The 14040-nt window shown below is 55.3% G+C and overlaps 1 protein-coding gene across 1 annotated transcript; it reads left to right on the top strand.

Annotated features, from left to right (window-relative positions):
- The first annotated feature begins 3116 nt into the window (after positions 1 to 3116).
- Positions 3117 to 13203, top strand: FKBP4 (FKBP prolyl isomerase 4). Its single transcript, XM_079938182.1, has 11 exons — positions 3117 to 3736; positions 3881 to 4227; positions 6059 to 6203; positions 7440 to 7582; positions 8733 to 8853; positions 9078 to 9234; positions 9835 to 9925; positions 10028 to 10111; positions 10308 to 10493; positions 11119 to 11358; positions 12451 to 13203. The coding sequence occupies exons 2-11, from the start codon at positions 4123 to 4125 to the stop codon at positions 12553 to 12555; spliced, it is 1377 nt and encodes a 458-aa protein (XP_079794308.1). The 5' UTR covers positions 3117 to 3736; positions 3881 to 4122; the 3' UTR covers positions 12556 to 13203.
- Positions 13204 to 14040: the final 837 nt, after the last annotated feature.

Here is a 14040-nt window from a genome sequence, read left to right as displayed (position 1 = left end):
AATACCCCAACCTCCTCACCCCACGGAGCTCAGATAACAGTGGAGCCCAAGGAAATATTAAGACCAAGTCTTTACCTTCACAAGGCTCCCAGACTTGCTGGAATGACAAGATATCAGAGCTAGTATATTAGATAGTCAGGTTCATCATTGAGGGTCAAAGAGAAAAAAATACAGATGTGATTTAACATCAGGAAGAAGCACTCCTCTGGAAACAATGGCTCAAACCCCTGTCCAGACCACTCAGTAGCTTGCAACCTGAGCGCTGGGAACTGTGGGGTCTTCCATTTCCATACTCCAGCAATCAACAGGCTGAACAAATAAAACACGGCACACACACTCATTACCACCCATCTGCTTGCTATGTGCGATGCACTGCGTTAAGTACTTCACACATAAGAATTTATCATTTAATCCTGTGACATAGACACTATCATGATTCCCATCTCAGAGGTGAGGAAAACTCACCCGGTGACCCATGGTGTGTTCAGTGATGAAGCTTCAGGTCTCCACTATGTGCAGACCCCACATAGCGGTCTACTGTTTTTCAAATGCATGAAAATGGAGCTGTAATCTCTAAAATAAATAAGTAAATAAATGTTTTATGAAACGTGTAGTAGCTGTTTTGGTCAGTAGTATAGTTTGTTTTCTCAGTCCACAGACACCAAAAGTAGCAAGAATTGATGAGTGTCCTTAACATTTCTGGTGTTACATTTTTACACCCATCATATTGGTGATGTTCTAATTCTTAGGTTGGGTGGTATATTCCCAGAGTTCATTATGCTGCTGTGTTACATAACATGTGTATGTGCATGTACATACTCATCTCACATTCTCTTGAATTATTTGAGTATCACATAATTATTTTAATGTTTAAGAAGATTGTCAGTCTAAGAAGGTCAAAACAGCACCTTTAAAAACACGGGGTTTAAAACCAAGGGTCCTGGGAACGTCCCTGGTGGCACAGAAGTTAAGAATCCGCCTGCCAATGCAGGGTACATGGGTTCGATCCCTGGTCCAGGAAGATCCCATGTGCCTTGGGACAACTAAGCCCATGCGCCACACCTACTGAGCCTGCGCTCTAGAGCCCGCGAGCCACAACTACTGAGCCTGCGTGCTGCAACAAGAGAAGCCACAGCAATGAGAAGCCTGTGCACCGCAACGAAAAGTAGTCCCTGCTCACCGCAACTAGAGAAAGCCCACGTGCAGCAACAGAGACCCAATACAGCCAAAAATAAAAAAAAAGGGTCTTCGTGTCTGAGGGATGGGCCTGGCGTTAGGGAGATGTACCACGTGAGTTCCCGCCGGCTCATTCTGGCAATAACAAAACTAACCACAGCACGGGTCATCTACAGAGTAAGAGTAAGGTGGTTGATGGGGGGGTGCTGTCTTCCTCTAGCAAAGGGGGAGTTCCGGGAGGATTGTGAATGACTGATGATACCACTGAAAAGAATTACAGTAAGGCCCCTACACACGAGCCTTCAATCTGTGAAGGTGCGGTCCACCAACGTCAGCCAGCCGTGAGTGAAACTGCAGCTTCCTCCGTCTCCTGTTGCTGGCGACCCTTCAGCTCTACCATCTCCCACCTCCTCTCCCTCCTCCAGTCAGTAACTCTTCCTGCCTGTTCACTCAGTGCCAGCCCGTGTGCCAGCTGTCGTGCTGGACTACTGTACTTTTCAAGGTACTGTACCGTAAGATTAAAAATGTGTTTTTTTGTGTGTTTGTTTTTTATGTATTGTGTGAAAAGTATTATAAACCGATCACAGTACAGTACTATATAGCCGATTGTGTTAGTTGGGTACCTAGGCTAACTTTGTTGGACTTACGAACAAACTGGACTTACAAATGTGCTCTCAGAACAGAACTCGTTCGTATGTAGGGGGCTTACTGTACGTTGTTAAACATCTTTAATGGGAACACTAATTTAAACGGGCTGGGAAAGGCAGGAGGAAGAGGAGGGAAAGAACAAAACACCTGTGTATACTTTCTATATTGACTGTAAGTTTTACAATCTGAAAAATATAATGTAAATAACTAGAAAAAAATTCTAGAAATAAGGTCCTGCTCTAGGATCCAAGAACCCAGTGCCTACTGCCCCCTCCCCACCCCCTTCCATCTCCCAGCCCCTCAACCACTCATTGACTGAATGAGCACAGCACTTCCTCCCTGGAAACCTTTCCCTCTGGTCCTTCCCCTTTCCCCTCCACAGGGTTTTCCCCTCTTACAGACCTCTGTATTCTTAGCACTTTGTCCCTATCTCACCATACACACTCATCGCATTAGAATAATGACCATTATTTACCAACCACCCGTTTGAAGGTGGGCACTGGCCTAGATACCTGACATACATTCCCTCTTTGTAACCATCACAACTACCCTCATTGATAGACGTTACCATCCCCATAACCTGCCCCAAATCGGTTACCATGTGGGCGACCCAATTCCTTGCTTACTCTGAAGCATATGTTCTTTCTACTGTCAGCATGCGTTCGTGCAAAAGCAGGCACACCTTCAGTGCTCAATTAATATGTGATGACAGACTGAAAGACATAACCTACACTGTTTGCTTCCGACGAAGAAAAAGACGCCGAATAGCATTACTCCAAAGGGAACTTTCCTTTCCTATCCCAACTTGTTCTGTCAGATAATACCCAACGGCCCCAGCATCAAAAGAAACCAGCACACACACAGAGACCAGCCAAACGCAGGTGCAGGAGCCAACAGCAACATAACTGCCAAGGCAACAAGCCAGCACCTTACCCGCCATCCCTGTCCCCTGGCGTTTTGGAAGGCCTTGGCACTGTTACTTTTCACCCTGCTAAGGACGGTGTAGAAAAGAAATAGACAGCCTCTAGTGAGTCAACCCCCCATGTCCTCTGAGGGTATCCCCAGTCAGCCAACGAGACTTAGTCAAGGGTAAACACATTTGCTGTAAATCACTGGAAGAAACAGTTTTCTCCTGCATCCCTTTCCAGCCGAGTTCCAACAGAAAAGACTACGATGAAATTCCCAGTTACGTTATGGTATTAAAATTTCATCTGCAATAGCCCTTTTGGTTGCCTACCTAAACAGGACAGTTTGCATAGCATACAGCACAGCGCCAAGCACAGAGCGAGGGCTCCAAAAAAAGTTTCTATTTTTATTGGAATACAAATTCATGCAGCCGATAACTATTTGATACCACGCCTCAGGAGCTATGCCATGATGGGGTTAAGCGCTAAAGCAAAATCAAAACCTTCCCTCCACGGACCTTTTTGTCAAAAGGCTATTGTTTGGGTATCTAGGCGCTGCGGTGCGTTGGCCCACCGCGCAGACGCGCTTGCCACAGGAAGTCCAGAATCACCTGGAACCCAGTATTAAGAAAATATTTCTTCCCATGGGCTTTCAGTAAGGTGGAATGGCTTCCTTCGTGAGCTGAAACAGTTTTTAGGTTTTCAGTTTTATTATTGTCGGGGAAGGCCCCTTTACCACGCGGGCCATTTCCTGCAAACGGGCAGCTCGCAGCACTTCGCCGAGCCCCAGGCGCACGCCGGCCCCGCTCCGGGGACACCCGGTCGCCTCCCCGGCCCTGCGCGCCCGGGTAACGCTCTCCGCTCGCTCTGCGTTCAGCTCGCGCGCCCAGCCAGGCGGGGAGGCCGGCCGCCCGCGTCTCGGGCCGGGGAGACGCACGCGCGGCGCCCACGTCCGGCGGCGCGGCGTCGGACGCTGCGGAGGATCGAGAAGGATCTGGAAGAATCCGGTTAGACCGGGGGGACGGGGGGGTGGGGGAGGCCGGGAGAGCGCGCCGCGGGAGCGAGGGCTGGCCTGGGAGTCCGAGGGTCCCAGGACCGGGGCGGGGCCAGGCGGCCGGCGGGAGGAACGAACCAGAAACCACCTTTCGCAGGAGCGCCCTGAGCGCCAGAGCCCGAACCGGCCGCCGTCTCTAGAAAGTTCTCCCCCCACGTCCTTCGCGGCCGCCCGGCTCCTCCCAGCCCCTCCCTCCGCGGCGGTGGGACCAATCGCTCCCCCGGCCGCCCACGACCCACCTCCTGCGCCCGCCCGCGCCGGAGCAGAGGTGCGCGAGCCACGGCCGGCCGCCCGCACAGCCGCGCACTGACCGGCGCCCGCTGCCCGAGGAACGGCACCATGACCGCAGAGGAGACGAAGGCTGCAGAGAGCGGAGCGCAGTCGGCGCCGCTGCCCCTCGAGGGGGTGGACATCAGTCCCAAGCAGGATGAGGGAGTGCTTAAGGTAAGGGGCGGGGGCGCCCCGGGGCGGCGGGGGGCGCCGAGAGCCCGTCGCCGCCGCGCTTCAGTAGCCGGCCGGGGCTCGGGGCTCGGACGGCCGCCTCTGCAGCCTCCCGGCCGGCCGTTGACCGCGGCGTGCAGCCGTGGCCGGGCGCACCGCCTTGCTGGTCGGGCCGCCGGTTCGGGGCGGGAGGGCGGCCACACGCTTGGAAGGAGGAGGTCTGGGCTGAGTGCTCCCCAGTCCCCCAGGCCCGGGAGCGCAGCGCCTGCTCCGGCCGCCGCGTGCGCGGGGAGGGGCGCGCCGGGGGAGCGGGCGCGTGAGCTGCGGGGGGCCGGGCGGCGTGCACCACCCCTCTCTGCGACCCGGGACCTCGCGGCCGGCTCCTTCCCTGCCGCCGCCGCCACCGCCGCCGGGGAGCCCCCCCCGGCCGCCTGCGCCTCGGGGGTGCGGAGCTCGCCGACCCTGGCAGTTAAACATTAGCCAGGACGCGAAGCGGGTTCCAGGAGTTATTTCCTGGCCTGCCGGCCTTTGTGCGACTTGGCGCGCGGACCCGGCGCCCTCCGCCTTCTCGTCACCCCTTTTCTAAAGGCTGGGACCCGGCTAGGTCACCCGCTCGGCCATGCTGTCCCCCTCCCCCCCGCCCCGCTGCATGCCGGGACCTGTAGTTCACCCCCCCCCCCCCCGGGCCTTCCTGAGCGCGGGGTGCGGGGCTGGGAGGAGGTGCTTTGCTTGGGCGCCCGAAACCGTGTTACCGCCCAAGGAGCCAGGGGAGGGGTCTGGGACCCAGGCAGCGGGGCATCTTGACCCACGTCAGGACAGCTGGCCGCGGTTCGGAGCTGCTTCTGCGCTGTCCAGGATAGCGAAATCCTAGCCCGGATTCGTGCCGAGTCCTCACCCAGCGTCTCCCCTCCTGGCTTCCCACTGCTCAGCCCCACGTGCGCGTGTGCCCTGGGCGAGCTCGAGACCTCGGGGCGCTCTTAGCTGGTGCAGAACGCACCTGGCTGCTCTGCAGTGGGGACGCGGTGGGGACGCGGCTTTCCGGGAGACTCTTTCTCTTTGATTCTCCGTTCCTTCCCTTTTCCTTTTCTATTGCTATTTAAGTCCACATCCATTCCATCGTGGAAGCTTTCCCTTAGAGGGTGACCACACACGTACCAGGGAGCCCACAGAGCCACCAAATTTTATAAATGGTAAAGAAGAGAAGCAGGAGTCTTAGAAGTTCCTGGGAAATGCTCTAGCCCTGAAACCAAGGACTTCAGTAGCCTGCCAGTCACGAATGCTCAATTCCCAAGTCAGAGCTTAGGGCCTGGTTGCGCGCCCGGGCTCACCTGTGACCTGCTGATTGCTTTTACCTCTCCCGGACTGCTCCTGTTCTTTTCGTTATTCATATTCCTCTTTTCTCTCTAAACTAGATCCTGAGCTGATGACTGATGTTTAGGAAGAATGAGGAAATGTAGCATAAATACTTTTCCCTTTGCTGCTGATAATTATTCAGTCTTTCACCGGTTTAGTCCTGTAACAACTCTGATAGGGATTATGATTACTACTTTACAAATAAGGTCTGGAGAGTGAAAGTGACTTGTACAAGAGCATACCGCAAAAACTTGAACTCAGGTGTTGTTTTGTCTCCAGTGTTTCACACCAAGTCACGTCGTAGTGGAAGACAGGGAGGTCAGTTGGTTCTAACCAAGCTCCACAGCAGTCATTTGATGACGGGCTCGTCGAGTTACTTACAAGGAGGCAGGAGAGTGTTTACGTTCTGGTCAGAGGCGTGCGGGTAGTCGTGGTGCCTCTGTGTCCATGCCCAGGTGCTCACCTTCTCCCCTTCCTCCAGGTCATCAAGCGAGAGGGCACGGGCACGGAGATGCCCATGATCGGGGACCGAGTCTCTGTCCACTACACGGGCTGGCTGATGGATGGCACCAAGTTTGACTCCAGCCTGGACCGCGAGGACAGATTCTCCTTCGACCTGGGGAAAGGTGGGCATGGTTAGCGGGCTGGTGGGATGGGGGTGTGTGAGCTGTCACAAGCAGAAACAGTATTCTCAGGAGTTCAAAAAGGAAGGCTTTGTTACAATCTTAATTTTTTTCTTTTTTTTTGTTTCCACTGTCCTGAAACGATGTTGATTTTTTTTTTTTTTTTTTTTTTGGCACGCGGGTCTCTCACTGTTGTGGCCTCACCCGTTGCGGAGCACAGGCTCCGGACGCGCAGGCTCAGCGGCCATGGCTCGTGGGCCCAGCCGCTCCACGGCATGTGGGATCTTCCCAGACCGGGGCACGAACCCGTGTCCCCTGCATCGGCAGGTGGACTCTCAACCACTGCGCCACCAGGGAAGCCCCGATGTTGATTTTTTAAAATTTTTATTTATTTCCTTGTTGCGTCAGAGCTTAGTTGTGGCAGGCAGGCTCCTTAGTTGCAGCTCACCGGCTCTTTAGTTGTGGCATGCGAACTCTTAGTTGCGACATGCGTGTGGGATCTAGTTCGAGGACCAGGGATCGAACCCAGGCCCCCAGAATTGGGAGCGCCGAGTCTTAACCACTGCGCCACCAGGGAGGTCCTGGAACTGTATTGATTTTTATCTCTCATTCCCCTGATCACCTCTGAACGCCTTGCTTCCTCTTCAAGGATGGACTGCCTTGTTTTCTTGAACCCCTTTGTTCCAGAGTTGAGTGGTTTGTTTTTTTTTGTTTTTTTTTAAAGTGGTCTGCAAGCAGGTTTTCTACCTTCCTGGTCCCATTTCTAAAGAGTGTCCAGCTTCCCCTTGGGCATGGGACAGTAAGTCTCTGAGGCCACTGTTTGAACTCAGAGTCAGATCCCTGCCAAGGAGAACCTGTTTGTTTTCTTCCTTTTTTTTTTTTTTTAAATATATTTATTTATTTATTTTTCACTGTGTTGGGATTTTGTTGCTGCACACGGGCTTTCTCTAGTTGCGGCGAGCGGGGGCTACTCTTCGTTGTGGTGCATGTACTTCTTGTTGTGGCTTCTCTTGTTGCAAAGCACAGGCTTCAGTAGTTGTGGCACGTGGGCTCAGTAGTTGTGTCTCGTGGGCTCTAGAGCACGGGCTCAGTAATTGTGGTACACGGGCTTAGTTGCTCCACGACATGTGGGATCTTCCTGGACCAGGGCTTGAACCCGTGTCTCCTGCATTGGCAGGCGGATTCTTAATCACTACGCCACCAGAGAAGTCTCGATCTATTTGTTTTCTGTACCTACAGGGGAGGTCATCAAGGCTTGGGATATTGCTGTAGCGACCATGAAGGTGGGGGAAGTGTGCCACATCACCTGCAAGCCAGAATACGCCTACGGTTCGGCGGGCAGCCCTCCCAAGATCCCTCCCAACGCCACGCTTGTGTTCGAGGTGAGTGGCCACAGAGAGCAAGGCAAAGAGCCAGCCTTGTCTCAGCCCAGGGCCTGGCTGCCCTCCAGCGCTTCCTGCCTCTCGGAGACAATGTAGCGAAGGCTGAGGGCCTGCCCTCGGGGGAAGGGGAGGAATGGAGAGAGCGGCTAGCTTTGCCATGCATGTAACCTGCTGCTGCCAGAAAGTGGTCAGTGATGAGGAGGGTTCAGGTGGGAAGAGGTAGCCACGCACCCCTTTTCAGACTTGAAGCAGCAGGGTGAGGGCTTGAGGCCTGTTTATCTCTGGGGCGGTGCCCAGAGGCGATGGGTCCTAACTGAAAGGAATCAGGAGGTCATTATCTACATAGAGTGGTGACTGACAGCAGAGAATATTGGAGCTCCGGAGACGATAGGAGGGGAGAGATGCCCGCTGCGTGGGTCCGGAGATAATAGGAGGGGAGAGAGGCCCGCCGCGTGGGTCGGGGGACGATAGGAGGGGAGAGACGCCCGCCGCGTGGGTCGGGGGACGATAGGAGGGGAGAGACGCCCGCCGCGTGGGTCGGGGGACGATAGGAGGGGAGAGACGCCCGCCGCGTGGGTCGGGGGACGATAGGAGGGGAGAGACGCCCGCCGCGTGGGTCGGGGGACGATAGGAGGGGAGAGACGCCCGCCGCGTGGGTCGGGGGACGATAGGAGGGGAGAGACGCCCGCCGCGTGGGTCGGGGGATGATAGGAGGGGAGAGATGCCCGCTGTGTGGGGCGGGGAGGAGAACCTTTGCCGAGGAGCTGGAACGTGACAGTGTTCACACTTGAAGGTGGTTGAGCCCCACCGAGTGGATGCCGGGAGAACGTTGGGAAGGCTGGCGAGAGGCGTTGGGTGGCTGCTGACGCCCGTCGGGCCGAGCTTGTCCAGTAGCTGGGTTGGGGCTGTCTGGAGAGCACACTGTTACGGGAGTAGCGAGCGCACAGAGTGATCTCCTGAGGTGGAGTGAAGCCCTGCGGCCTGCCCGCGTCTGCCTAAGCTGAGCCAGGGCAGCTCCCGGGAACCTCGCAGAACTGCCACTTGGGCCACTCCCGCTGTTGCTGCCCTCGTGGTCAGACCTGCTCTGGCATTTACTAGGGACTCTTCCGAGCGAGAGAGGAGCTGTGACCCCTTGCACCCTGTCCCACAGGTGGAGTTGTTTGAGTTCAAGGGAGAGGACCTGACGGACGAAGAAGACGGCGGGATCATCAGGAGAATCCGGGCTCGGGGGGAAGGCCACGCCAAGCCCAACGATGGCGCCCTCGTGGAGGGTGAGGCGGGGCAGGGGGGGTTTCGGTCGGGTTCTGGTGTGCACGCCCCGGGTCGCCTGTCCTTGTAGTACCCTCCTCTGTGAAGCGAGGGGCTGAACCACATCCTCCTGACACTCCCGCACGTGTGAGAAGGCCGAAGGGCGTTTGGGGAGCAGGAAGTGACGAGGCAATGGGGGCGGCTGTGGCGGCATCCTTCCTCAGTCTCCTGCCTGCTTTCACGCCAGTTGCGCTGGAAGGGTACTACAAGGACCAGATCTTTGACCGCCGGGAGCTCCGCTTTGAGGTCGGCGAGGGGGAGAGCGTGGATCTGCCTTGTGGGCTGGAGAAAGCCATTCAGCGCATGGAAAAAGGAGAACATTCCATCGTGTATCTCAAGCCCAGGTGAGGTACACTTTGGCCCAGGTGTGGCAGTCTGTAGAACAGGTGGGTGGGCCAAGGTCAGATCTACTCGTCCACACTGAGTTGTGTAACCGGCCCTTTGTACGCCTCCCCTGCGTGCGGTCACTGGGCTCTGGGCACCCTGCACGCACGCCATCACGATCTCCTTGAATCCAAACCTGATGTTTTCAGTCATGCTGCTACAGCTTCCCTTTTCTAGTGACATCAAGATTTTCATCTTCTGTTCATTCAGTCATTAACTGTATTTACTGAAACACACCTACTGTGTGCCGGACACAGTGCTGAAAATCCTTAGTTATTCAGAGACACTGTTGCCACCTTCTAGTGACTCATTGCTCTGTGGGCTACCATTTAAATTAGTAATCGTGCCTGTGTGTCATGTGAGTTATTAGAAAGATTTGTAACATGCTAAGTGAGAGCCCAAGGAATTGTGTGAAGGGGTCAGGGAAGGTTTTGCCAAGCAGGAAACATCTGAACCAAGACCGAAGCGATGAGGAGGTACTTTGCAGGAAACAGGAAGCCCTTTCAGTGTGGAGCAGGTTAAGTGCTGCTGAGATGACCTAGCGTTTTCCTGCCCCACAGCTATGCTTTTGGCAGCGTTGGGAAGGAAAAGTTCCAGATCCCACCAAATGCTGAGCTGAAGTATGAAGTACAGCTCAAGAGTTTTGAGAAGGTGAGTTTGTTCAAGGTCTTCCCTACCCTGAAGTCAGGTCCCACCCTGGACGTGACTCCCTGGGGTGGCTGACAACTTTGTTTCTCCCTTGGGGTACGGCAGGCCAAGGAGTCCTGGGAGATGAGTTCAGAGGAGAAGCTGGAGCAGAGCACTATAGTGAAGGAGCGGGGCACCATGTACTTCAAGGTGAGCCTGCCGCGTGGCCCTGAGCACGCTCCCGAGGACCTGTCCCCAAGTGGACCCGAGCCGCCTGGTCAGGCCGGCGGTAGGGGTTGGGCGGGGCGGGGCTTTCTCACGCCTGTGGGCCACCGGTGTCCACAGGGTACGACAGCTGGGGGCCACCGAAGCTGTGCTGGGTGCCTGAGCCTCCCTCCCGTTCCAGGAAGGCAAGTACAAGCAGGCTCTGCTGCAGTACAAGAAGATTGTGTCCTGGCTGGAATTCGAGTCGAGTTTCTCTAACGAGGACGCACAGAAGGCGCAGGCCCTTCGGCTGGCCTCCCACCTCAACCTGGCCATGTGTCACCTGAAGCTGCAAGCCTTCTCAGCTGCCATTGAGAACTGCAATAAGGTGAGAGAGCGAGGGCAGTGTTCACGGGCAGGCTTGGGCGAGCTGCCGGCGTGTCTGGAACTTGCCCGCAGTGACTAGGGCAGAGGTAGCAGGACGGAGCCGTGGGGCTCTCAGGTGCTGGGCCCAGAGGCAGGGCTGTGGGAAGCAAGTGGTTTGGCCTTAGTGGTCGGAGGCAGTGGCGCAGCGGTGGGCAGAAACACTGGATGGAAGGACTGGCTCCGCGTTCTCTCCTCCCCGGCTCTTTGCCTCTCCCTCCTATGCACCCACTTTAGTCTAAAGAGATGGACTTTCCTGGCGGTCCAATGGTTAAGACTGTGCTTCCGCTGCAGGGGGCACAGGTTCCATCCCTGATCGGGGGACTAAGCCACATGGCACGGCCAAAAAAAAAAAAAAGAGCGTGGAAATGTCACAGGTTCTTCTGTTTCATCTAACGACCTGTCTTCCCTGTCTGTCTCTTGGACTAAACGAGGTGCCTTCCTAGCCCTTGGTCCTTTCCGTGTGGTGCCCAAGGCTCGTTCTTCCTGGGGTGGGGCCTCATCCCGCTGAGGGCTGCCTCGGGAACCAGTGCTGGCCAGAGAAGCTGCAGGATCTGAGGTCTCGCTGCTGTGTGCTCCCTGTGTCTCAGGCCCTGGAACTGGACAGCAACAACGAGAAGGGCCTTTTCCGCCGGGGAGAGGCCCACCTGGCGGTGAACGACTTTGACTTGGCACGGGCTGATTTCCAGAAGCTCCTGCAGCTCTACCCCAGCAATAAAGCAGCCAAGGCCCAGCTGGCTATCTGCCAGCAGCGGATCCGCAAGCAGCTCGAGCGGGAGAAGAAGCTCTACGCCAACATGTTTGAGAGGCTGGCTGGGGAGGAGAGCAAGGTGAGGCTGGGGACGGGAGCGGTTAGGGGGGACAGGGACAGAGGCATCCCTTCGTCCCCAGCACAGCCCGGGCGGGCCCTTTGGGCCTGTGCCGACCCTGGAAGCCTGGAGCAGCAGCCCGGGTCTCCCCCCCCGCCCCCGCGTCTGGCCCCCTGTGTCAGGAGTTGGCTACTCTGATGGTCTTTCCAGCCTACGTTCTCTGCCTGTTTAAAACTCAGGTTTCAGAAACTGAGGTTTAAATAGGTAACACACGTACATGGTTAAATTCAGACTGCACAGGTGTAGTGGAAAGGCTCCCTCCCCCACCCAGTGTGCCAGCGGGACAGACAGTGATCCCTGGCGACAGGCAGCGGGCTCTGCCTGCCGCTTTGTGCATCGTGCTCTCTTCATACCTGGAAGCTTATTTTACATCAGCGTGTGAAGCTTTACGTTCGCTCTTAGGCTCACGCAGTCTTCCACTGTGTGGATGCACCGTATCTTCCTTACCCAGGTCCCTAGTTCTTAGTCTCCCAGTGTTCTAAACCTGCACTGATAGAAATAGAATGCAAATTATATTTGGAATTTAAAATTTTCTAATAGCTGTGTTTTAAAAAAAATAAAATAGGTGAAATTAATTTTAATATTTCATTCACCCAAGGTATCTAAATATTGCAACGTGTAATTGTTTTAATTGCATTTTTTTCAGATTAAGCCTTCAAAATCCAATGTGTATTTTATACTTAAATTGTTTTGAACTATCTGTATTTAAAGTGTTCAGTAGGCACATATGGTAGTAGCTGCCGTGGACAAGTAGACTTTTATACAGTGTTGCCATCAAGTGAATTCATTAATTTTGTACATGAGCAGGTGTATCTTTAAGTCGTACATGGAAAGGGAATTGCTGTGTCCCTATAATTCTGTTAGCAGTTAGTATTTTTTTATTAACTTGGGCACGAGTATTTCTGGGTACAGACGACACCTGGTGTCAGTGTGTGCTAGGTGATCACTTGGGTGCAGGCAGGTGAGAGTAGGGATGTGGGTAAGAGTCACCTTTACCGTCAGGGGGCAAATGAGAACTGGAATTCACCCCCTTCCCCCTCTCCCTTCTCGCAGGCCAAGGCCACGGCTGCAGGAAACCAGCCCGCTGACACGGAGATGAAGGACGAGCAGAAGAACGATGTGGCAGGGGGCCAGCCTCAGGTGGAGGCGGAAGCTTAGCCCCGCCCAGCCCTGCTCCCGGCTGCCTGCCCCCTCCTCCCTACCCTCCTCCACCCTGTTAGTTTTGTAAAAACTGAAGAACTTTGAGTGAATTAGACCTTTATTTTTCTATCGGGTTCGATGGTGGCTTTGGGGGAAGGGGGAAAGGAGCAGGCTGGGGGATTGAGGTCGGGGGGGTCATTTTAGGTGGTGTCACCCCCTTCCCTTCCCCCATTCCACGTGAACGAATGTCCCTCCACACGCACACTCACGAGAACGTTATTTATTTTGCTTCCTCTGTCTTCTCTGTCCGTCTTTCAGGTGGTAGAAGGGGGCATGCGGTAGGGATGTGAGGTCTGATGAGAAGGCGGGGTGGAGGGGGGACCCCTGGACAGCCCCTTCCCCCCCAGTTCCTCCTCGCGGACGTGGGTGCTAGGGGCATGGGAAGCACTGCTGTGCCCGTTACCTCCCCTTTCCTCGCCCCAGGTGGTGTGGCTGGTGTGGTGACCACCCCTGTGCCCCCTCCCGTCAGTGTCCCTCCTCAGCCAGGCGTGTCCCACCCCCTCAGCCTCTTCCCTGCACTTGCTGAAGGTACAGGCTCGCCTCAAGTTCTGTGCTTGAGCAATAAAGTGGAAACAATAAAACCTGGGTGTTGGGCAGCCCTTTGTGTTTGGCCTCGGAGTGGGGGGCGTGGGCGGCTACACCAGGGGGCAGAACTAAGAGAGTCGCCCACCCCGAGCAGGGCCTCCTGCGCACCACACGGGCTGTAGCGGGGCCTGCGCTCAAAGCCTGCCCGTGGGTCTCCCACACTCCACCCCCCAGCAGCCTGGCAGGTTTTTAGTAGCTCTGGTTTTTCTTCCCTGACACTTGGGAAGAGGAAAATATATAAACATCTAAACTACATTGGGACCAAGCGACTGAGTTTGCTTTGAGGTTAGATTTGTCTACTTCTGCCCAACTGATCCAGTGGAGAGTTCAAGCTGTCTTGGTTTCCTAACAGTGAAAGCCCTGGTGTGACCCACGCCTGTCGCCCTTTACACAAGGGAAGAGGGAAGAACAGTCGTCAAGCCCGGCAGCACCGGCAGCCCCGCAGGCCCACTGTCCAGCTTGCGCCTTGGCCTTAGTGGGGACAAGCTTATGCTTCTTCCTCACCGCGCTTTGACCCCTGGCTTCTATAGCATTCCGGGGCCCTGGGAGAGAAGCCAAGGGGCGTGAGTGAATCACGCTGCACCTCGGATGGTCTTGACTGCAGGCCAGAGCCTGTGTCTGTGCCCTTCTCCCTCGTCTGTGGGGGCTGTCTAGTCCTTTCTGCTCGGTGATATGGTTAGCCTGCCCACCACATGCCTGTACAGTTCCTTCCAGAAGAAATTTCTCTATACTTTCACTGTGGAAGATGAATTTCTGTGAAAAAGTTCAAGTCGTACAGCATGGCTGGTGCTAGAGCCAGAACTAAAATGTGGGTGTTCTTTTCTCCCAGTGCCACTGCTTGCTCTCTGCTGGGTTCAC

Source organism: Stenella coeruleoalba (genome assembly GCF_951394435.1).
Source record: "Stenella coeruleoalba genome assembly, chromosome: 11".
NCBI lineage: Eukaryota > Metazoa > Chordata > Mammalia > Artiodactyla > Delphinidae > Stenella > Stenella coeruleoalba.
This window is presented reverse-complemented; position numbering and strand designations above follow the sequence as displayed.